Source organism: Pinus tabuliformis, chromosome 1_1 (genome assembly GCF_031772625.1).
Source record: "Pinus tabuliformis cultivar Carrire ecotype Pingquan chromosome 1_1, CPIR1, whole genome shotgun sequence".
Taxonomy (NCBI): domain Eukaryota; kingdom Viridiplantae; phylum Streptophyta; class Pinopsida; order Pinales; family Pinaceae; genus Pinus; species Pinus tabuliformis.
The window spans coordinates 729,974,630-729,999,717 of record NC_142297.1 but is presented as its reverse complement, the minus strand read 5'-3'; the positions used below and the strand labels follow the sequence as shown (position 1 = coordinate 729,999,717).

The 25,088-nt window shown below is 36.6% G+C and overlaps 1 protein-coding gene across 1 annotated transcript in view; it reads right to left on the bottom strand.

The window, feature by feature from the left end:
* Positions 1-6,013: 6,013 nt before the first annotated feature.
* The window catches only part of LOC149215994 (cysteine-rich receptor-like protein kinase 15), a 55,840-nt gene continuing 36,765 nt past the window's right edge, over positions 6,014-25,088 (bottom strand). The window contains exons 2-7 of the mRNA XM_089389795.1: positions 14,003-14,871; positions 13,714-13,889; positions 13,365-13,575; positions 13,002-13,236; positions 6,848-6,998; positions 6,014-6,583 (exon numbers count right to left, since the gene is read on the bottom strand). Of these exons, the coding sequence (XP_089245921.1) occupies positions 6,227-6,583; positions 6,848-6,998; positions 13,002-13,236; positions 13,365-13,575; positions 13,714-13,889; positions 14,003-14,871 (1,999 nt within the window). The 3' untranslated portion in view covers positions 6,014-6,226. The remainder of the gene's footprint in view (positions 6,584-6,847; positions 6,999-13,001; positions 13,237-13,364; positions 13,576-13,713; positions 13,890-14,002; positions 14,872-25,088) is intronic.

Below are 25,088 nucleotides of genomic sequence, written 5' to 3'. Positions count from 1 at the left end.
TCTCTTCCAATCTCTTATCATCAATACAATCAGCAATATTTACTAAACCAAGCATGCTTCTTAGATATTCAAACTTCTTATTAGGAAGAGACTTAATTAGTATGTCTACTACATGTTCATCTGTCGAGACATACTCTAACTTCATGATTCCATCCTACACCAAGTTCCTAATAAAATGGAACTAATTATCAATTTGCTTCATTCTAGCATGAAACACAGGATGTTCAAACATCTTGATACAACTTTGATTGTCACAATTAATCACAATAGGGCCTAGAGACTTCTCGAACAAATATGTTAGAAGCTTCCTTAACCAAAAAACCTTCTTTCCGACTTCCCATGCAACCACATATTCTGCTTCAGCCCTACTTAAAGAAACAAGATCTTACTTCCTACTCATCCATGAGATCATAGAAGCTCCAAACTAAAACATCCTCTGGTAGTGCTCCTTCCATTGGTCTCACTACCACCCTAATTGGAATATTTATAACCAATTAGCTTGACTTCCTTACTATCATACTTTAGGCAGTGATGTATAGTGCCACGAAGATACCTCAATATGTGTTTGGCAACTATCTAGTGATCATAACTAAAATTGACTAAGAATGTTTACTGCAAATCATATATCTAGCCTAGTATTTACTAGATACATTGGGTAACCCACCAATTGATGATAGGAGGTAGGATCCACCAGACTAGAGTCAGATCCCCTCAACTTCTTGAGATTGGTGATCATAGGAGTAGTCATCGGCTTGGAATCCATCATCCCAAATTTCTGCAACAAATTTATAATGTACTTTCCTTGCCCAAAATATATCTCCCCAGGTCTCTTCCATACTTCTAGACCCAGGTAATAGTGCAGCAGTCCTAGATCCTTTATTTCAAATTCAATTGCCAACATCTTCTTGCATTATTGAATTCTTCACTCCACACCTGTAATGAATAGATCATTCACATTTAGTAGAATAATGATGTGATCATGATTCACAACCTTGATGTAGATATTTGGATCAATAAAAATATTTATGAACCCATTTCTAAGTAGATATGCATCCATTCTTGCATACCATTCCCTAGGTATTTGCTTCAAACTATATAGGACCTTCTTGAGACTACAAACATGAGATTCCTTGTTATTAAATTCAAAGCATTCGGGTTGTTTGATATCAGTGGTCCCATTTAGAAATGTAGTCTTCACATCCATTTGATGGATATTCCAACCCATTGTAGCAACCAATGAAACCGAAGAGCTAATGGTAGTGTACCTTGTGGGTGCAAAGGTTTCTACATAATCAATGCCTTCTTTTTTAGAGAAGCCCCTTGCAACAAATTTTTCTTTGTTCTTGTTTATACTTCCATCAACAACATATTTGATCGTATGGATCCATTTGGAGGTGACAACTGATTTTTCACTAGGTCTAGGAACGATTTCCCACGCCCGATTCTTCATAATGGATTGATATTCTTCCTGCACTGCTTTCTTCCAAACCTCTTGATGAACATCTTCTTTGAATGTAGATGGTTCAACTTCAATTAAATTCATCATTTATGCAGCATAACAAGAATATATCTTCGGTCTTTTACTTTCCCTAAAGGTTCCTTTTGTAGCTTCATGTCCGTAAACAACTTCTAATGTAGCTTTTAACCAATTTTGAATTTTCCTTGTGGTCAGGATGACCATAGATTGAATAGGATCACTTGGTCTTTCTTCTTCTTCTTGATTTGTAGTAGGGTTTTCATTATGATCTTCTTCTTCTTCAAATATTGGAACTTCTTCATCATCAGAATCAATAGGAATATCCTTTGATTTCTTGTAGGATTTATTTTCATCAAATAAGACATCCCTTCTTACTTCGATATGTCTTCCTTCCTTAATGTAGATTCTATATGCTTTTGAGGAGAGATTATATCCAATAACTATTCCCTTGATGGTTGTAGAATCCAACTTCCTTCACTTGTCCTTTGGAACATGGATGTATGTTGGACTTCCAAAGATTAGGAGGTGATTCACACTTGGTTTCTTTCTTGTGAAAACTTCTATGGTTGTTACATTAATACTTCTATGAGGACTACTATTTTGAGTGTACACGACTATCATTACTGCTTCTCTCCATAAGAATTTTGGTAGGTCTTGATCAAGGAGCATTATTTGAATGCCTTCTTCAGTTGACATATTCTTTCTTTTAGCCTCTCCATTTTGTTTGAGATAATAGGGAACAATGAACTCCCTCTTAATTCCTTACAATATGAAATCAATTCCTTAGAAGTATATTCCCCACCATTGTCAGACCTTAGATTTCTTATCTTTCTTTCCGTTAGGGTTTCCACTTCAAATCTAAACTCCTTCAACTTTTCAAATACTTCATCTTTTATTTTGACAAGGTAGAGCTATCTCTTTCTAGAATGGTCACCAATGAATGTTACATAGTAGAGATGACCTCCAAGTGATTTTTCAGACATGGGCCCACACACATCAGAATGAATGAGGTATAATATCTCTTTAGACCTAGTTTCACTATTCGGAAATGGCTTTCTAGTATGCTTTCCCAAAGAGCATCCCTTGCACACATCTTCATGATCTAACTTCATATTGGGGATGCCATGAACCAATTGACTAAGAGTAGGGATGACCTTATAATGAAGATGACCATACCTTCTATTCCATAGCTCAATGGTATTGATCTCCACATGAACCAAAGATTGAGGAGGTGGTGTGATAACTCTATAAGGCTTCCTTCACAAACTCTAATAATCATAGCTTTTTCAATGCTAGAGTATTTTCCCCAAACCAATACTTTTCCATCAACAAAAGAAACTTTGTCCCCTTTATCTTCTAAACAATAAATACAAAGAAAATGCTTTTTTAAACCTAGAACATATAGAATGTTGTTGAGGTGTAGCTTCGATCCATTTTCTAGCTTCAACGATGTTGATCCCAAGCCTCTAACAACATAGCTTTTGTTGTCACCCAATTCCACTGCATGAGAATATTACTCCTTTGATAGTGTATGAAGTTGTTTTCTTTCTCCTGTCATGTCCTGATGCTCCAATATCAATGATCCATGCATTTTCCTCACTAAGAGAACCTGTAAGAGCAACCAAGAACCCTTGACTTTTGACCTTGTTGAATAAGTGGTAGATGACCTTCTTGATCCAACTTCTAGAATTATTGATACCCATTCTTATGTAGTTCATCAAAGAGGGAGAATCCATGTTCATTCTTATTGATCCAACAAAGTGATCTTCAACCTTTCCTGACCCTAGCTCTAAAACCATGTTGAGAAATCAATACAAGTAGATTAGGATTTGATTCCTCTTTCTTGATAATTACTTGTGAGTTATGTTGGCTTCTTTTACTTTATTATCTTATATTTCATCAATCAATTACCATATTATGTGTGTATGAAGATCACAAAAAAAAAAACAAGGCACAAGACGTAGGCACTATGCCGGCGAAAAACCCCCCTTAAGGGGAAAAGCCAGTCAAAAATTCTTTTCTTTCAATAGTATTCTTTGAGACTCTTCAACCTAGACAAAGACCAAAACTTCCCTCCACACCAAGTCAGCCTTCTAGATCTTCGACCCCTTTGCAACAACACTTCTAACCCATCAACTTTGACTATGCAACAACTTACGACATCAGGCAGCAACTGGCAGCAACAACACTTGGAAGACTTTGATCTCCCAAACTAGGGCACGAAATAGAGAGAGAGTAGCTCCAAAACTTAGATTTCTTCATTATCCTTAGACTTGACCCAACTCACACTTCCTTTAGACTTCTTTGATCCACATCACACTTCTCCATCTTCCTTAGAGATATTGAACTTGCTTGAGATGAGATGCTCCAAATGAATTCGATCTCCTTGTATTTATAGCCTCTATGTGAGGTCTAATTAGTGTCCTTAGGCTGACTTGGTGTGGGGGTTACATAAATTACATTTGACTCAATAATAAACCTTTTTACATGATTGAAAAGCCCAAGAATGGTCTCTTTAAATGTACAATGACTCTATTGACTCAATATTAATCCTAGGAGTCCACAATGGGGAGCTTGACTAATATAATGATGACCCAAGCATGAAACACATGCTTTAATAAGTCATTGATACAATAATAAAAAAAATATTCTATTTATTCTTTTGCAAGTACATTTTATGATGACTCAAATATGTTAATGAAGACCGAACCTAGTTACATTTTCCAACAAGAGCAAGGTCCCTTTAGGAGAACTTAACTATTGGAAGGTAGATCATGGCCAATAAAGGTAAGAGTGAGAAGAAGAAGTCTCAAAAGAGGAAGGACTGAAATTATGTGATAAATACATCATATCCCAAAGAAGACATATTCTTCATGATCATGGATGTTGAAAATAGTTAGAAAGATGAATCAGGTATTGCATATTGTTTCAATTGTTGAAATCAAGGTTATTATACTTCTATTTTTCCATGTCATGTTACAAATAATTAAGATGTTGTTCCTCATCTAGTTGAGGATAACCTTCCAGAGGAAGAAGATGAAAGAAAAATTGAAGAAGAAAAGTTAGAAAGAAAATCAATCACTAGTTTGAAGCTTCAATTAGAAAATGAAAGAAAAGATGAAGTTGCTTTTATGAATCAGTTAGAAAATCATGAACAAGAGCTTATGGTGTTGATAAAGGTAATGTTATAAAAATCTATTCAAAATAATTTATCTTTCGCTCTAGAATAAATAAGAAGTCTCATAATTCAAAATAAAAATCAGAAGTAGTTAATGATGAAGTATGAAAACCACAATTAAGAAAATGCAATTGCGGAGGGCCTTCTAGAAGAAGCAACAAGGATAGAAGAAGCAAGCTAAAAGAAAAATAAGAACAATGTTAAACTATATAAGTTGAGAATATCTTCTTGAGAAACAATCAAATGATGAATGAGAATTCTTGGAAATTAGGGACTATGATGTTGCTTCTCTACATGCACAATTGGAAGACTCTAAAGGAAATGAGGACACTTTGGTGAATTAGTTAAAAGAAAAGATGCAAGACTCTAAAAAGAAGAATAAAAAAATTATCAAAGAAGAAGAAGAAGAAGTTGGACACTTAAAGCTTGAGGTGAAAGAAGTAGGAAAGAGAGAAGGGATTTTGACAAGTTATCTTAAGGAAAGGTGTGAGGACTTGAACAAATTTGAAAAAAAAATTCAGTCAACAAGAAAGAAAATTTGAAGAATAAATCATCTCCATGAAATATAGCTTGAATAAGGAAAAGGAATGGAATAAGTAATAAATATCTGGATGGCTAAGAAAGAAAAAGAATGTGAGGAGCTTGAAGATTTTTTTTAGTTGAGGGTTGAAGTTTACAAGCTCAACAAGAAATTGAAGAGCTCGAAAGTATTGGATGAAATTCTTAGCTATAAAAGATTGCCATGCAAAAAACAGGTAGGTTATATAGGTAAGTCTCCATACAAAGATGACTAAAGCTCCAAGTCTCCAAAGGTTAAATTTGGAAAATTCAAAGACAAAGTTTCCATTCTTCAAAAGCTAAATCATGGTGAAAGTTATAAAAAAATTAGAAGTGTTTCCACTCCATGAAGTTATGCCAATGTTATCAAGATGCCCCATAAAAAATAAGATAGCAATGTAATGAAACATTCTCAAGTAGGATTATTTTGGGTGGTTGAAAGATTCTCCTACCTACATTCAACTCTTGCAAATAGAATGATAAACTTTATTACAATAGATGATATATCTATATATATATATATATTTCTCATGTGAGATATATAAACATGTACCGATCAAAGAAAATCATCATTATTTAGTAATAAGATATAAGATTTATAAAAATAATATAAGATATACATATATATGATATTAATGTTATTTGTTATTTTTTATTTAAATGGTAATTTTATAATTATATTATACAATAGTGAAATGATTAATATAAAAAATGATGTTAATGTTATTTTTTAATAGTGAAATGGTAAATATGAATTTAAAGATAAATACAAATTAATATTTTGAAATTCTATAACAAAATTGTCTAAACATATCTCATATAAAATCATATTATTAAGTATTATGAATAAATTATTTTTACACTGACAAAATATCAATATCAATATCAGCTTACTACACTTGTTTCAATATCAGGTTACTAAACTTGTTTCAGGTGGAAACTAGTTCCTTATAATCACCCATTAAACTTGTATCCAAGAGAACCATGAATAAATCCGGTTCACAAATCAATCTTTATCTGGGTTCCAACTCAGAAATTGAAACGTTGGCGTTGGATGCTAGAGGAGTGTGCGATGAAGATGATGCAGTAGCTGCAGATGTATGTGACGATCCATGCTGTGAAGAGCCGGGATTGTTGGAGGCAGCCACAGAACTGACAAAAGCAGGTTTCGTGGGATCTGGTAATAGCATTGCCCCCGTTGAAAGCATCAAGTTCACTGTAGACATTGATGGACGGAGTAATGGGCTGCCTTGTGTACACAGCAGTGCAACATGGACGCATCTCAAGACTTCTGTCTTATCGCCACAGGTTTCATTTATTACTGGATCAACAATGGCCTCAATATTTCCTCGTGTATATAATCCCCATGTCTGCATAATCAAAATATATCGTGCAATTCAGAAAATATATGGATGGTCACTAAGATCGATCACTAGTTTATGATGAATTGCACTAAGTAATAGCTGCGGATTATCCATATGCCATGACTATAGTCATGTCAAAAGAGATCAGAATCGGATCAATAATCTTCAATCTCATATGACACGGCCAAATGATCTATGGAACACCTAAATAACATGGTCCGGATAACGTGGATGCTGCCAATTGGAAATTTAATGGAAACGTTAGCTTACCCACTGTAAAAGGATCTGCATTTCAGGTGGTAAATTAAAATCCATGTTCCTTTTTCCACTGATAAGTTCCAGAAGAAGAATCCCAAAACTATATACATCAGCTTTAGCAGACAGTTGCCCATGAATGGCATACTCTGGTGCCATATACCCTCTGCAAATAACAATTTCACTTTATAAATACCTCTGCCCATCGTTAAAAAAAAGTGTACTTAATCATAGGAAAGATGAGTAGTGCAATGCCATTAATACCAATCGTTTAGTAAGTATGCCTGTATTTTAATTCCACTACGTTTTTTTCTCTTGGTTGAACATATCTTATTATTAGTCCCTGCCATCTGGCATCGGGCAGGGACTATAGTAATCGGTCAGATCTGAGATAGCATTAGTTTGCAGTTTTCCTGCCGTGTTATTCGGCGTTTATACTAAAGTTCCGGAAGGTGCTGTGCAGGGATGTGCAGAAATAACCAAAGTTTATTGCGGGTTGAGGCTTTGCCATGTTATTTGGCCTCTTCCCGAGGCGGAAGAGGCTGGAGCATAGTCTAATTTGCGTTTTGCGACCTGTTTATTATTGTTAACCATCACGGTTTCGTATTAATGTTAAATTTGTTTGCAGGGTATGCTAACGGGTGTTTTGTTTTGTTTGCAGGGTATGCTAACGGGTGTTTTGTTTTGTTTGCAGGGTATGCAGGTGTTAACGGGTGTTGGTGCTGCAGGTGTGCAAGTGTCCGCTTTTGGTGCTGCAGGTGTGCAGGTGTCCGCTTTTGGTGCTGGATAAACAGGACCATTTACCTCGGCTTTACCCTTTGACGAAAGCTGCCCTGAATACAGTGCGGACGGGCTTCTTGAGCTTGTTTGCTCAGGGGTATGGCTTCAGATAGGGCCACCTACAGCGCACAGCGAACCGAAAGAACATGCGGTGAGCTTCCTGGTTATGTAACTGCATGCGTTTCTTTTTTAATGTAGATTCTGGTCCTTAATCTCTGCATCCGTCTAGCCTGCTTGTAGATTTTGATTGTTGGATTTCTTTGCTGATTAGACAGCATGTATCTCTCGGCCTACAGTGTAGATTCAGCATGTATCTGTACTCATCCTCCTTGAATGCCTGTGGCTCTCCATGAGCAGCAGCAACTCTCCTATCTTTACGAGGGTTAACGGCTATGTGAAATAGTTTTGTCATTAAGGCTTTGCCTACGTCTAGCATATGCTCTGCGGTGTCATTATCCCCCATTGCTTTTTCCAGTTGTGGACTTTTAGCCCTCTTCTTTTTGTCTCGTTTTACAGCCATGGTGTTAATCTCAGTACATTTACATTGTTTATTATGTGAAAAGGGTTGTATCCCTAAATCACGAGAAATATCATTCGCCTTTTCGACTTATTGTTTCCTTCTGTGGTTTCTGATAGATAAGTTATTTGGTGAATCTATAGACTCTAACTAGTCCTGTAAAGGCCAAAAATTCCACCTGGGAAGTTTTCACCGCACCTTGAACCTTCTGGTTTCGGTGGCTTTTTTACTTTGTTATGATATTATTTCTCTATTTCTCATGCTGTCATATTCTACGATTTTCAATTATATGAGTAGCATTTCTTGATTTTGGCTATTGATGATATTAAAGGTGATCCTAAAATCCTAGGTTTCGTAGACATTCTCGCTTTATAATTTCTGGTAGACTTTTATTAATATAATTTTTGTTGGTTGTAAATTTACCTGTACATTCACTTTACTGTCTACTGTTTACTCTTATGAATATCATAACCTTATAAGTAAACTAGTTATAACTTTTACTAATAACCAAGGGAGAAGAACCTACTGGCTAACAGATTCTATGCTTTCCATTTTTTGGTAGATCACTATACTAGTTAATCTGGAAATTTCCTTATCTGTATGAGATGATATCGTGACAAGGGTCTGCCACCAGGCTGTGACCTATGTTGCTCTTTTCCTGCCAACGATGAGATTGCTTTGAAATCATGTCTGCCCCCTAGCGTTAGGTCTAGAATGCTACCTGACATGCTACCTTTCTGGAACCATCTCTAGGTTTCGTAGACATTCTCGCTTTATAATTTCTGGTAGACTTTTATTAATATAATTTTTGTTGGTTGTAAATTTACTTGTACATTCACTTTACTGTCTACTGTTTACTCTTATGAATATCATAACCTTATAAGTAAACTAGTCTAAGAACATTTACTAATAACCAAGGGAGAAGAACCTACTGGCTAACAGATTCTATGCTTTCCATTTTTTGGTAGATCACTATACTAGTTAATCTGGAAATTTCCTTATCTGTATAAGATGATATCGTGACAACGGTCTGCCACCAGGCTGTGACCTATGTTGCTCTTTTCCTGCCAACGATGAGATTGCTTTGAAATCATGTCTGCCCCCTAGCGAATTTTCCTGATACTATATTTTTCGAGGAAGTGACTATGTAGTCCAAACTAGACTTATATGGCGTTAATATCAAGGCTCCCTTTCCACCTATATGTGCTTGGAACGCATTATTTGGATGGATTTCCGTATTAGTCATTACAGAGACATTTTATATAGCCTCCGTCGTCTTAATGCCCAAGTGTTGTTGGTTTTACCATGAGCTAGATGCAGTTATTATGGCGTTAATATCAAAACTTTCCAGATGCTTTTGGTGTGTTAAATTTGCACCAAATGTGAACCATGTCATTCCTTTTATTTGTATTACTCTTGTTTATTCTCTATTTGCTTTTCCTCTAAGTTTTCCTTTTGATCGCGTTGTCTCTGTCATGGTATGTCTACTGTTTCAAAACCTTCCCAATGTATTCATTGATCTGATTTGAGAATGCATGATCCTTTGTATTTATTGCAATGTAAACCATTCAACGCATTGTAACGCCCTAGGTTGTCACCTCGATGGGTACCACATTTTATACCTTTACGTGCCCTCTTTACTTCATCACAGTTGACAACATTCAGACACAACCTTTTACGTATGAGATGGAAGGTCACTTTGGAGTTCATCTCATTCACACTTATTAAGAAATGAAACTATATCAGACTGCCCTCTTTACTTCATCACAGTTGACAACATTCAGACACAACCTTTTACGTATGAGATGGAAGGTCTCTTTGGAGTTCATCTGTTCTTCATTATCTTTTGCATTTTGCTTTTTTTGATACCATTGTAAGGTGATGACCTAACGATTGTAGAATAGTTTAGAATAGTTTGTATCCTGGGTTACTAGGGGGATAGTCAGTCCTGTGTATGACTAAACAAGTCTTGAAATTGCTATCATTGCAATTGTTTAGCTAATTATATGTAGTCGGATTTTATGACACTGTTTAGCTAAGTCCTTGTGGAAGTCTTCTTTGGGCTCTGTTCTCAAGCTTCTTATTTGATGTGTTTAGAAAGGAAACTAGCTCTCTGTCCACTGCCATATAAGGATTTCTGTCTTCTCCTAGTAGTGAGCCTTCTCTTAGTTCGAACCTGCACACAACTAGCTAGAAACACAATGGCAATCCAGTCAATAACAAAATACTCTGTAATTCTCTCTTCTTCCCTTAGACCGTATACAAGAACCAACGGACAATGTGATCACAAAATGTACACTATCTGTCCATAATGTCAATCAGGTTTTTGAGTTATAGTGTCTGTGTTCAATCCAATCTTGAGGACAACTAAGTTCTGTCTTTTTAATTGATCGGTTTGCTCCAAGGCCTGTCTTCAACTGTCCTTGTAGAGCTCAATTTTTTTCTCTCTAGCTACAGATTATGGATCTACAGTAACCACTGGCATGGCAGATGCAAACCAATTTGCTTTTGCTGAACATCATCCTGGTAGATTGCTCGAGCAAGCTGCAGCCTTTGCTTTTGTCCACCACTCAAATTGATGCCTCTTTCACCAATCTCTGTTTGATCCCCATGAGAAAACAATTCTAGGTCTTTCTTCAGAACACATGCTTCAAGTACACCTTCATACCTGGTTTTATTCATCTTGTTCCTGAATAAGATGTTATCTTCAATTTTCCCACTTTGAATCCATGGAGACTGTGGAACATAAGCTATGGTACCGCTGACCTTCACAGTGCCTGCCCTGTTCAACCCTTCTCAGCTCTTGGAGCCTACGTAGATATATGGTTTCCCAAGCTGCTGGGCTCCAAAATACCATTGTCTCTGGGCCAATGACTCAATCATCTTTGCACCAAAGAAAACAAAGGCCAGCACATAGCCTTCATAGGAAAAATGCTCTGTTCCTCCCAAGTACTCTACGAACAAGTTTATCAGATATGGACCTATATATGTTCCACAGCTAAATATGGCTGCAAACAAAGCATTGATTATCATTCCCTTCCAAACAGATGACAGAATGTCCTTTAGCATTGATGGGTTCTGTATATTTGTCTCGACCTTTTGGCAGCACCAGTTGGTTTCAAGTCCTCGATATGACTCTTCAGCAGTATCCTTGCCTGCAACATTTGGTACGTCATCAACCTCTAAAGTCTTCTCGTATCCCATGGCAAACAAGGGGTTGAGCCAATGGAATTTCATCAGGCTCCAAACATTGGCTCTGGAATATGGAGTCAACTGATTAATATGGCATATCTCATGTTGAGGATTTTGTTCCATGCTGATATGGCCATTATTAGAAAGCCACTTTGGTTGTGGGGTTTTATCTAAAAGCGGCTGCTGAAGATCATGTGGGAAAAACAATTTAGTAAATTAGCTTACATTGTATTGAAGCTAGAATGAACTGAGCTACTTAGGAAAAATGAACTGAGCTACTTAGGAAAAAATTACATTGCAGTTATGGCTAATGTTTTCTTTTTCTCTCGAATTATTCTAAGTGAGACCTTGTCCATTATAACTTCCTCTCCATCGCTCTCATTTTAAAGAAACAGGTTGGTTGCCCTCTTGAGGATTTCAAACATATATCTTGTTGCAATACTATATATAAGATCTTAGCTAAGGTCATGGTTCCTTGTTTAGAGCCCATCCTTAAATCCTCCACTTTGTCCCAGGCAGATCATCTATCTAAGAAGTGCTGGAGTAAACTATGTAAAGAGAATCAACAGACATCAGGGTATAGAGTCTTCGGCAGAATCTTTCGTTTGCAATGTTGAAAACAGAAGAGATTTTCGTTCTTTGTGGCTATCAGTGGACAGCCAGATGGATTTTTGTTTTCGTTTCTGTTGTATTCAGATTTAGGCAAGGCAAACAGAAAATTTCTGCGAGACCATATTGAACTAAACCCATTGAATACACCAATCTCTACAGGTATGACAACCGTGTTGTGTGGAGTCCAGCTGGAAATTTGTTTGGTAAGAAGTGAAGTTACATGTTGAAAGCTGTTGCACAAGCATTGTGTCTTTTCCAGCTTTACATTGTTTTTGCACATGCAGTTAAATTGATTTTTGTTACTTTTATTATCCCTTGATGTCAACAGGGGTTGCCTATTCAGCATACGCATACTTAACAGAGCTATACAGGTATGATAAAGACTAGGTTTCTGACAGTTTGTATCCCTAAGTTCAGCTGATGTACTTTGCCTTCGTTTACATGTTGAAAGCTGTTGCACAAGCATTGTGTCTTTTCCAGCTTTACATTGTTTTTGCACATGCAGTTACAGAAGCTGCATTTTGCTCTTAGCTCTTGCTAGCACTTCTTAAAGAAGCCTAAAAAAATGTTAGGCTTTCAAACATCAACTCTTAACTATGTGCAGGGACTAGCTGCTTCGCAGCCATCCTTGTTTTAGGTAGTTTTGTTCAAAATTTAACGTGAATTTGTGGCAATTGCAATTTTGAGTTTTGAGTTATGTAATCTGTGTAATTTGAGTGTTTTAAAAGTTATTTAAGGTGTTGTTTTAGTATTATTTACAAACTTTTTCAGGTATATTTTTGACAAATTTTGCTTAAATGAAACAATTTATGACATTTACGAGTCTCTATTCAAAGAAAAGGAAAAAAAAAAACAACCAAAAAAAGTGATTAATAAATAAAATATCAGGAAGATCACCAAACTCCAACTACAACTTAAAATAGTTAAACAGCCCTTTTGAAACCAAAATTATAATCCTAAAATACTAAAACATAAAATGGCTATGGCTAGACAGCGTTTCTGAAACAAAACAGTATAATACTAAAATGTAGTTAATGTAACCGAGTGATGCATGGTTAGAAGTTTCACCGAGTTCCAGCAATTCCTGTGGCCACAGAAGTTTCATCTTCCTCAAAGAGTCTTGCCAATCCGAAATCTGCTATCTTGGGATTCAAGTTTTTGTCCAACAAAATGTTGCTGGCTTTAATATCCCGATGGATAATCCGGAGATGAGAATCCTCGTGCAAGTAGAGAAGCCCTCGAGTTATACCAAGTATGATGCTGCAACGCTTCTGCCAATCCAGTTGCCTGCGTCTATCTGGAACTGTATCGACCATGCAGGAAAATAAATTATCATAACCGACTTAAAGTATGTATAAACATTTCAGGGAATGATTTCCATTACCTACACAAATGTTCCATTTTGTCTTCAATAAAATAAACCATACTTACTGAACAGAATTTTATCAAGGCTGTTATTGGGCAAGTACTCATAAACCAACAACCTTTCTGATCCCGCTTCGCAACAGCCAAGTAATTTCACCAGATTTCGATGTTGAACTTTTGCCACCAGCTTAACTTCATTCAAAAATTCCTTCTTGCCTTGCCTAGACTCTAAGGAAAGCTTCTTCACCGCTATCTCTTTACCCTCTGGAGTAGTTCCCTGAGAAATTGAAAGAAAACGGTTAAGAAGATTTTGTGAATTATCCATCTACACTTACACAGATGCCGGCGACCATATTGTAAGACATTTCAAAACCCTCCAAAACAGAATGGACGACGTTTACGTAAAGTATGTTACCTTGTATACAGCACCAAATCCTCCCTCCCCAAGCTTGTTATTATCATGAAAATTTTCTGTTGCAGCTATCAATGTTTCCATTTCAAACACTGTGAAACCTACGGATAGGCTGGGAATCCTTGCTAGGACAAGCCCCTCGCTGGCCTGTTGCTGATTTTCTCTCATTCCTGAGTATCCTACAAAAATGAAACTTTACTGCTATATCCAAAAAATGAAAAAAAACGTAATGATTTAATTCAATGAACCCTATTAGTAGGAAAGCTGCGCAAAACGAAAGCTTCTGCAATACCTCCACTCCGCCTTCCAAATAAGGCAGATTTCATTTTTTTTCGAATTCCAAACAGGAACATGATTAACAGGAGAAGTAAGCCGCCAATAACTCCAAAAATTATGGGTATTTTGCTTGAAGACTTTTCTGGTGGTGATGCAGGTGGAGCATTGATTTGTGGTGCTGGTGAAGGCGAAGGATTAAAGAAAATATTCGCATCATATTGAATAATGCAGCTTCTAGCCAAACCCCTAGCTCCAAGTCTTCCAGGATTATGTTTGAACAATTGATCAATCTTTGTTGAGAGACATGTCTTGCAGTCGGCAAGGGATATATCTCCCCAGCACTGGGCCAGACCGTAGATCGTGTGAAACTGCCCGGAGTCTACAATTGAACCTGAGGCATACCGATTCGTTGCAGATCCAGATGTAATCTCGGACGACAAATCAGACAAAAGCTGCCGAGCAGCCTCGGCATAGGCAGCAGGGTCGGCGGAGGCGTTATAGTCATTGAAATAATTATCTCCAAAAGTATCCATATGTCCAGTGAAGTTATAGTTTCCATTATAACGTAAGAAACAGAACTTGGACCAAACATTACAACCAACGTAATTCCCACAATAATGCAGAACATCGATCTTTGCTTGACGCGAACAATTGTAGCATTCATCCACTGTTGCGTCTCCCCTGCATTGGAGGAGGGCATATATTTTGTTAGGAGTTTGGCCATAAACACAGGTGTTAAACCTGCCTTGGGATGTCTTGTTAACGTCGACATGCAGATAGTTCAAGGTTGTATTGACGTTGCTCACAAACGTGCTGTCGTTTGTATATTTGGTGGTCAAGTTGCAGTAAGGAGTAGGCCACCACTCATCTTGTAAGCTGCTGCATCTGCGTGTATTAACGGAAAAGATAACAAGACATATAACCATGAAAGACCAGGAATGCTTTCCATTGAAGTTGATCATCTTGTTGTTGGGTGAGCGGAGGAGGGGACTTGTCATGATACTTGGAGAGGCTTATGTATAGTGGGCTTGAGGGCACCTAAATCTATATTCCTCCATCTAGAATGAATCTACAGGGCGGCTTCCATTAGTAAATCACAAGACCGGAGACTTTGAAGTATTCAGCGCGACTTAAGTTTAGAAAATTCTATTCCTCGACGTTCTACAGGGGGCTTGACTGGACACTTTGAATTATTCAGCACGACTTAAGTTTAAAAGACATTTAGTGGTTATGAAATTTCGTGAAAAAATTACGGTAATTAAGCAACTACTTAACTTCCATATTAGCACTCGTATTGCTCTATGCATTCTATTCTACAAAACTTCACAATGCCTGCAACGTGGTTGAACGAGATTGCATTTCTTTTAAATTGACCGCATCCTGAATTTGTAGCTATGAGTTTAAATCTATCAAATTTCATGCGGGCCAGGATACGGAGGACAGCTTGCAGAATTTTGAACCTGTGATTATCAATTTAATATATCAAATTATAAATTAAGTTATATTTATACCAAATTTTATAGTGTATCTAATCACATTTTTGTGTGGAAAATAATAGAAATTCTAACAAGATTTTAATCAAATTTTAGGAATTTTTTAGAAAGCAATTACAAATGTCTAACTTTAAAGTTTTTAAAATTTTGGGTATTCTAGATATTTTCTTTAGTACTTTAAATATTTTTTTACTGTGCAGAATCTATTGCCACCCTAAAAAAAATTCAAACACTCTTACAATAAGTTAAAAATAACTCAAAATTATGATATTTATATATTTTACAATTTTAATTAAAAAAATTCGAAAACTCTTACAATAACTTAAAAATAACTCAAAATTATGATATTTATATATTTTACAATTTTAATTATATTGATAGATGTGTATCTTAAAATAACTCAAAATTGTGATATTTCTATATCTTATGATTTTAATTATACGGATAAATGTATATTTTTTAAAATAAATAATAAAAATATTTTTAATTATATATATAATTTTTAATATAAAATATTAAATTTATATGAAACTTAAATTATTTAGCAATTATATTATTACATATTTAAAAAATTTAATATAAATTTGGTAAAATAATTTTTGATTAAATATTAATTTTATTATTTAAAATATTTTTTAACTTTACAATGGCTTCAACGTGGTTGAACGAGAATAAATTTCTCTAAAGTTGACCGCGTACTGAATACGCAGCTATGAATTTAAATCTATCAAATTTCATGGGGTCAAGACACCGTGGACAACTTGCATAATTTTCAACATGTGAATATCAATTTATTATGCCAAATTATAAATTGAGTTAAATGTATACCCAATTTTATTGTGTAGCCAGCATATAATAATGAAATTTTGATAAAATTTGAGGAAAGTTTTGGAAAATCTAATTATAAGCTTCAAAATTATAAGTGCTTTGAATATTTTTTATTAAAAATTTCAAATGCCCTAAATATTTTTAATCACACTGAAACCATTTCCAATCTAAAATATAAATCAAATACTCCCAAATTTCTCGATCAGCGAAAAATAACTGAAAATTGTGGGGGACACAGCCAAATTTACTGTGATTTATGGAGCAATTTAGGTAAAACCCTCCGATACAAAGACGTGCCAAACAAGTGATTCTAACTTTTTTTTTTCGGTTTTTATGCCCCACAACGCACGGAATCAGAGAAGCCTCTGGCCATAATCCATAAGTTGCACACGGCGACAAAAATGTGAGGGATTCCGGTACGGTGACAAAGATTTCGGTGGTTTTAATTAAATACGTGATATTTGCATATCTTGCTATTTTAATTATATGGATAGATGTGTCTCTTTTGGTATGGGTAATAAAGATTGAATAATGATAATATTTGTAATTGGTAAATATAAATATATATGTGTTTTTTTTTTAAATATAAGATATTAAATTTATATAAAAATTAATAGTTTAATATATAATATTAAATTAAAAAAAAAATAGATTATTTAATAATTATATTATTATGTATTTTAGATTTTTTTATAAACAATTGATCAAACTTTGTTCGACTAAATTTTTTTTGGTCATTTAGAATATTTTTTAACTTATACTCTAAAAAATTGGAAACAGTTAGATTGTAGAGAGTTTGTCATTACAACCAATTAATTTGATTAAATATCTCTGTTATTACTCTGATATTTCTTTTGAAGTATGAAGAAAGAAAAACCAAAGGTAACCACAAACCACTTTTGGAGATCAGGACCTAGCCTTCTTGATACTCAAAGGAGGCTCTCTCCTTATAATTTGACTTTGTTTTAGTTAAGATGATTATATCTGATAAACAAGATTGGACTCAACTCTAAAACCAGTGTCTACAGGGCAAGATAGATAAGTTATTGTAGCTCTCAAAGGCTAAATGGTGAATGGCTTCAAATCAGACCCAAGGAGAAATTAAGGGTTCCCTAGGCCGGATTTTGGAAAGAATCAAAGAATTCAACCGTGATGGGAGAGTAATTAAGGGTTCTCAAATCCGGGTATCAGAGGAAAACTTGTAAATGAATAATTGTGCAAAACAAAGTGTACTTAAACAAATTATGAGTGATATTTCCAGTTAATTCATTTAGAATTTAGAACACATTTAAGATTATGAAAACACATAAGAAAGGTAACAAAATCACACAAAGAAAGTACTTCACTGCAAATGGCTCATCTCATGAATCCTACAGCGAAATGATTTTATTACTTGCTCCAGTCTGTTGACTTGAAAATGGTACAATCACCCTTAGGTTCAAGATCAAAATAACTCTACAAATGTAAAATAATCCACCCTAACACTTTGAATTTTGAAGTATTTATACAAAAGGAGTTACAAAATATCTCAAACTGTATTCAGAACTAATCTAAGAAAAAAGAAACATCTTCTTGCAAGAAGATAGAGACAACTATTGAATTGTTTCATGCTGCCCCTTTTATTTTGGTTTTGTTGGCTGTAGACTTTGATATTTAGCCCTTTATTGTGCTAGGCTATTTGGTTTTCATGCTGGATGCTCTATTTTACTTTAACCTTTCACCTGATACACTTTCATCTGATACACTTTAATCCTGCTGACCTATCAATATCCTTTTACCCTGCTATTTCACTTTTTACCAGAGATTTATAATTTAATGTCCTTTTACTACAGTAAATCATTGAGTTTTTCCCATCTTTCTTCATCTGGTAATTGGATATTGATCATTTTTATGTATATCTCATCTACCTCTGTATATTTGGCAAAAGTGGGCTTATTAATAAACAAGTGTTTTACCTCATGCTGGAGGTAAAACAAGTTTTCAAAAGTTTGGTACAAGACTTTTCCTATTGGCATGCCCTTCATAGATGAAGTGATCACCTGTTCTTTGGCCACTTCCTTGATCTTCTTGTTGTAATCTTCATGTGTCATTAACTTGTCATTTATAACTAAGGGATTAGGTAATCCCTTTTCCTTCAACAGCTCAAACTTAGCCATGAACCTGTCAACAACTAGCTACATGTTCTAACACTTATCTTCTAAATTTAACATCAAATTCCTCTTGGTGAAAACTTTTCTAACTTCTAAAATGGTGCCTGTCCTATCAGGTATCTCAAGCTCTTGCAGTTCATATTTATCCTTGGAGTTGAGGAAGTGGATGATTCTTGTTGCTTCCTCTGGAATATCTCCAAGTTCTATTTTGACCCTTTCAATGACTTCTGTTGTCTGCTTAATCAAATCAATCTGCTAAAAAATGACCTGTATATATGGCCAAATTTCATTGATAGAGTCAATGATAATGACCCATTATTTCTTTTTAGCTTTTCCTATTGGTTCAATCAAGGTCAATTCTTTTTCTAGGCTCTTTATCCTCTCATTCATCCTTGTAGCCTTTTGTTGTTCTTCCTTATGCATGATCTGGGCAAGCTTGCAATCTGTCTTAAGGCTGTTGACTTTCTCTTTCAATTTGTTCATCTCATTGGTATGAATGGACATTTCTTCCATTGTTTTGACCAACCTGTTCGGTTGTTGTTATTGATGTTGTTGCTGATGTAGTCGAAGTTGATGTTGGCAATGTAGTGGCCATTGGACTAGTGGGAGTTAATGCTTCTTCTAGAGTGGTAGGTACAATTGTGGTCACTGTTGGAATGACAGTTGGAGGAACACTATCAATACTAGCTTGTTTAAGCTGAATCAAGCTATCTGGTTCCTTTTCCATCTCCTCCAATTGGTCATTGAGTTGCAACACCAAGTTCATCATCTCTTCATGATTTTTCTGGCTTTCCAGGACTTCCTTTGTTTGTGGGTGTTGTAACTAAACTAGCTTGAGTTGTTTCTTGAGGGTTGCAATATCCTCATTCTTCTTCTTGATTAACTGTTCAGCAGCCTTGATGTCCTTTGGGTCATGGCCCATTTCAATAACCAGGTCCTCCAAGGACTTTATCCTGGTGTCTTTGGCGCTGGAGGAGGCCTTTTCTAGTTTGTACTGGGTTGTCACATTGTCCAATGAATCTTTCAATTTGAATGCTACCATGGCCTTTGCTGTGAGGGTGGAGTAGATCATTTCTCCAGCCTGCTTGTGAAATTCGATCTGATCAATGGGATGAACATCCCTGGCCAAGACCTCAAAATTGGTCTTCTTGTAGTCTGTTAAGGTTTTGGGTTGTTGTACAATGGGTTGTAGGAATGACACTTGTATTTTTCCTTCTTTGATGTCAAGGTTGACATCAATTTGTTCTGGTTTGGTGGTGTCATCTTCAGGTATTTGGCATATGTGTCTGCCTTCGGCTTTTCATTCCTCATTTTTGTTTCCTTAAATATTTCTTTGATTTATGTTTCCTTGTCAGCTGACCTGACAAAGGAAGACACCTCCACACTCTTCTATCTCTGTATGATATGTGTGTTGGAAGTAGATGGCTGATGTGTTTCTGTTGATTGTCTCTGTTGTCTATTTACTGCTCTGCCCCATTGCCTCAGTGTCAATGATTTCTTCTGATGCAATGTTTTCCTCCTTTTCAAACACAGGATTCAATTTGGACCTTTTGTTTAGCTTGAACTGTTTATCAATGGTCTCCATGGTAGAACTTGATGCTTCCTCCCTATTTCTTTTAGGATTATTCTCCTCATTGAGAGGGGTCTAAATGATAGGTGGGATTTTCATTGGCTCTCCCAACTCTGGAACTTGCAGGAAAGAGCTCTGGTCAAATTGTTTCTCTAAATAAATCATGGTGTTCTCCACATACACAATTGTGATGTCCATGTCCATCAATGTATTCTCTACCCATTCTGACTGATTAGCATACTATTCAATGTCAGGTCTTGGGTAGTGGATGTAAGGTCCCAGCTTGACCTTTTGTCTGAGCTTGTTTATAACCCCATGAGGGTCATAATGCAAAATGAAACTATTCATGAATTTCATTTCCTGGAACATCTTATCAGCCTCAGGTCCAACCTCTCTGGTGTTGTAGACGAATGGGCCCATTTGGTTTTTCATCTTAAACTGCATCTTCTTCCTAGCAGCTAGGAAGTTGACCTCATCTACACATATGATTTGCCTGAAGTATTCAAGGGAAAATATTCCCATTGGGAGGTATTTAGGAAATTTTTAGGGGGCTAGCTCACAGCCATAGATCCCGATTTCAGTGTGATTCTGGTAGAGGTACCAGTCTCCCACTTTGCTATTCTTGGCTAGTTAGAGTATTATTTTAATTTTTGGGTTGATTCTAGGTTGAACCTTAGAAGTCAGCATGTTCATAACTAGGTATACAAAAGAGTCTATGAAGTCTTTGTATGAGGTGGAAAAATTGTCGACCAAGGGTGTCCAAAATATAACTGATCTTTCATTTCCCTTGGTGTCCAATTTCGGGATCTTCAAAGGGAATTTATTTGTGTAGTAATAAAGGAACATATGAAACAACACTGAAGAGTATTTGAAAACTTTTTGAGTGGACAGTCTAGTGAGTTTTTCATCCATTCTGTTTGCAATGAATTGGGCATAATCATACAAAATGGTAGGAGGCTTTCCTAGAGTGAAGATGAACAATAAAGTCATGATGACCTCATCCACAATCTCGTCTGATGTGTATGCTAGGATGCATGAAATCATGGTGATTATTCTCCTACCAGTCTCTAAAAAAATAGTGGCAACATAGGGTGGAATGCCTTTAGGAGTATGGCACTCCTCAATGATGAAATTCTAAAATATTTGTTTGATATTGTCTAGGTCGAGTGTGATGTATAGGTCCAACAGGTGTCTAATGGAAAAATGAGTCAGATTAGGACAAGGTTGGATTTACAGCTCCTGGTTGATGGATTCAGCCATAATGGTGAATAATATCTCATGGTTTGGTGCCTCAATAGCCCTATGGCTTGGAATGTAACAGGCATGACAAAAATGTATTATGTCTAGGAATGGATGGACTTCTGGGAATGTATATTTGGGTAGATTGGATTCCCAAAGGTTTATAACATTAGCATCGTTAAGGAACCTATCCTTGGCCCAATAGTGGATTCTCAGAAGGTGGCGTGGGGTGGCTATATCTTTGATTTGGAAGTCTGTGTCTTCCAGGGCCAAGTGGTCACTGTCTAAATGAGGGGTTGTCACTAGTCTAACATCTAGAGAAGTCTGAGCAGCCATTTCTGTAATCGGTTGTGGAAATTAGGCTTATATAGCTATTGGAAGTGAAGTTTTGACAATTCTGTAACAGGGGTAGGGTATCATCAATTTGTAGGTAGGAGTTTTGGTATTTTAGGAGGGGGAATGTTCTCAATTTAAAGGGAATTCAATTAAATTCATTCAATTATTTCATGAATTTAGTGTACGTTTTTAAATGAGGGTCGTTCTGGTTTTTTGTTTAAATACCTAGAATTTATGGTCGGGGCTGCAAACTGGTTTTGAATGGAGGTTTGCAGAGGCTTTTGCGGCTTTCAGGTGTGCTGTGGTGGCGTTTCGGAAGGTATCTAGCAGTTGGTAAATGATCGCAGGAGCTCTGAGGGCGCAGGCGTGCTTTGGAGGCTTCGCAGTGCAAATAAGCGAAAAAGGGCGAAAATGGGGTGTGAGGGCTTTTAACTGGAAGCAGTTAGAATTCACAGGGAAATTAAATGAACAGTCACGGCTTTGCTTTATGGTGGGTGTTATAGATATTTTTGGGCCCTGCAACCCCAGGCATAAAATATCCATAAACTAAGGGCTCCTAAGTCCCTAAAAGTGTTGTTCCAACCCCTAAAGGAACAAGGTCAACTGATTACAGCTTCTCCCAGAAGTTCTCCATGAAAAATCACTCAGAACTGGTCAAAACAGGATCATTGCACTTGCTCCATGGCCAAGGTGCATTGCATCTCACCTAAGTACACTCTGTGGGTGCGTTGCATTTCAAAAAGCCCTTCTATGGGGTGCGATGAGCGGGAAGAGACAAATGGCAGTGTCATTCTTCAAGGTGGAAAAGCATGGAATCTTCCAGAACTTTCTCCTGTGACACTTGCCTCTCTGAATTCATCCAAGGATGAGTAGGAGATCATCAATCTCCAAGTGGAAGCAAGAGCTATCAAAGGGAGGACACTAATCAAAACACAAGTTGACTCATCCCCCTTACAGATATCTATATATGGATCCCTCATCCCAGAGATCCAGAGGCTGGAATTTTGCATCTTGTAAGGAATTGTTGTTAGTTTCTTGAGGCAACATCAGTGTGTCTTGGCTGATCTAAGCTTTGTATGAGGTGAAGGAGGGCTTTCTTGCCAAGAGGATGATGCTAGGTCAGAACAGCTGGTTGTAACTCTCTTGGCTCTTTCTTGATTATCAATAAAGTTATTCTAGTTTTCTTCCATACTCTTGTGTAATTTATGTTTTGTGCATTTGTATGGTCAATTTACATCTGATCCTAGATTGTTTATGATTATAGATCCATGTTCTTGTATAGTTTTGCGCTGCTTTGATCCTACAGGTACTCTGTGAAGCTGGGTATACGAGAAGGCAAGTAGCAAAAGACTGTCAGAAGGGAGAGGAACCAAACAAGGAGCCAAGCGAAAGACAGAGGTTGGTCCCCTTATTCTTCTCTCATCTATCTTTCATAAAAGAAAACGAAAGTAGACTTTACTTTGTTTGTTTCTAAGGTAGCTGCCACACCTTAGTGGGATAGAGCAGTTCCGTGTAGACACTTTTCCTTGTAACAAAATGGCGACTCCGCTGGGGAGCGAATAGATTGATTGATTATCTACATTTGTTTACTTTCTAAACTCACAGACGGAGCCTGAAGCCAAGCCAGCTAGCCTTCGAACTGCATGTGTTTGACGAATGCAAAGTAGATCAACGTTGCTTAGTCAATCTCCGGGTTTGTTTATGAATTAAACACTTGATCTACAAGCTCTCTAATTGCCCTTTGTGGTGGCCTCAGTAACCTCATTTAGATCTACCCCTATTGTTGACTTACTGATTACCTTGTTCACGGCCAAAATCCCTGAACTGAATTGCAATCTGTGACCCGGAACCAGTTCAAAGTATCGTCCCTGGTCCATCGCACCCTCTGGTCTGTGAAACTGAAATCAACGCACTTCCCGAGTGTAGCAGGTGTGCTGCATTTCAGTTTCCCTGTGTTATAGGTGCGCTGATCAAACTAGGCTTTGTCACTAAATCTTGGTTTCTGTGTTCATATTTTTCAGTTCTATTCATGAATCTTGCTGCCTGTAATCAGTACACCTCTGTTTGAAGCCCTTTTCCTTACTGTTATTCCGCCTCCAATGTGCAAAGAACTGTCAATGTTTTAGCTGTATTTTTAGTCATTTTCAGTTCTCTTTTGCAAAAAAGTAACATAATCGAGCTGTCGTTCTTTGATCTGAAAGTGTCGTAGCTGTCGTTTTCAGCCATAGAAGGCAATCCCCTTGTTTGGTAGTCGATTATATGATTTACTATTGCATATGATTTGAATTGGTGAAGTTTTGAAGTGTCCAAAAGCAATATTTCATTTCAAAATCGCTAAGTGTCTCTCTTGCCTTCACTTCGTTTTGGAAAGAAAATTGTCAAGTGCTGTCACTTTAAAATAATTCAAATTTGCACATAAGCTTTCTTTTTATCATCTACATATTAAGAAAGACGAAAACAAATACATGCATGTGCATTTGCATTTAGACTGTTTGATTGGTTTGATTTAGGACAGTGCATATAGTGTATGCTCTTTGCTCTTTGTAGAAAGAATACTGTCTATCTTTCCTTAGTAGCTAGGATTTTCATGGCATAAAGAAGATAAAAGTTTGTTTATCATCTTAGATTGCATTTTAGGAATTGTGTATATACATCACGCGGTGAACCTGAAAGACAAATTTCATAAGCAAGATCAACTTAAAATAAATTGAATGAATCTAACAATGCTTTGGAACCTAACGCAACATCTAGAGGTCTAGGATAGAGACGTGTTCTGGCGTCGTAAAACGTGGTAACTATCGCTTTCATTGTTGGTTGGGTGATTCCTCCACTTTGAGACGACAAGTGCCAATACGGACTTGTGCTCCCACGTACCATCGAGTATATTTTGGGAGACCACAATAGGCTTTATCCTTTATCCATAGGAAGCCGTGTCTGCCGCCCTATCGATCGCAATGCACTGAACACAGCATTCGGGAAGATTGACTGCCGTACCGTAAAAAGTATTCTGTAGTTTTGCGACTGGTTTGGTAAACCCTCTACCTAGATCTCCAAAGCAGTCCCTTTCGTTCCTTTTCAAACTCTTTAACAGAAAAGGTCCATCTGAGCACTTGTCACTTCAGGCTCATTAAAAATCGAAGGAGACTAGAGTCATCTTTTGTTTTTTCTCGACTCTTTAAAATTGAAAAAACAAGTTGTGTCAAAGTGTCTAAAATTCATTTAATTCAGAAATATACTTCCCCTTTTATTTTTAGTTGATCGAGTAATCCGCAATCGTGGAAGAAAGTCAATTGAAACCCCGTCGTTCACGGAGGCTTACGGGTCAACCATCTTTGTCACCGGAATCGAAACTATTGCGGACAAAGCGAACTCGTTTAACCGGTTCCAAATCTCCTGGTAAAGTTAGAACAAGTGTTCCAACAACATCAGAGACTCCGGTTACTCCAAACATTTCTGGTATCCCTGCCTTTATAGAAGAAGTTCAGT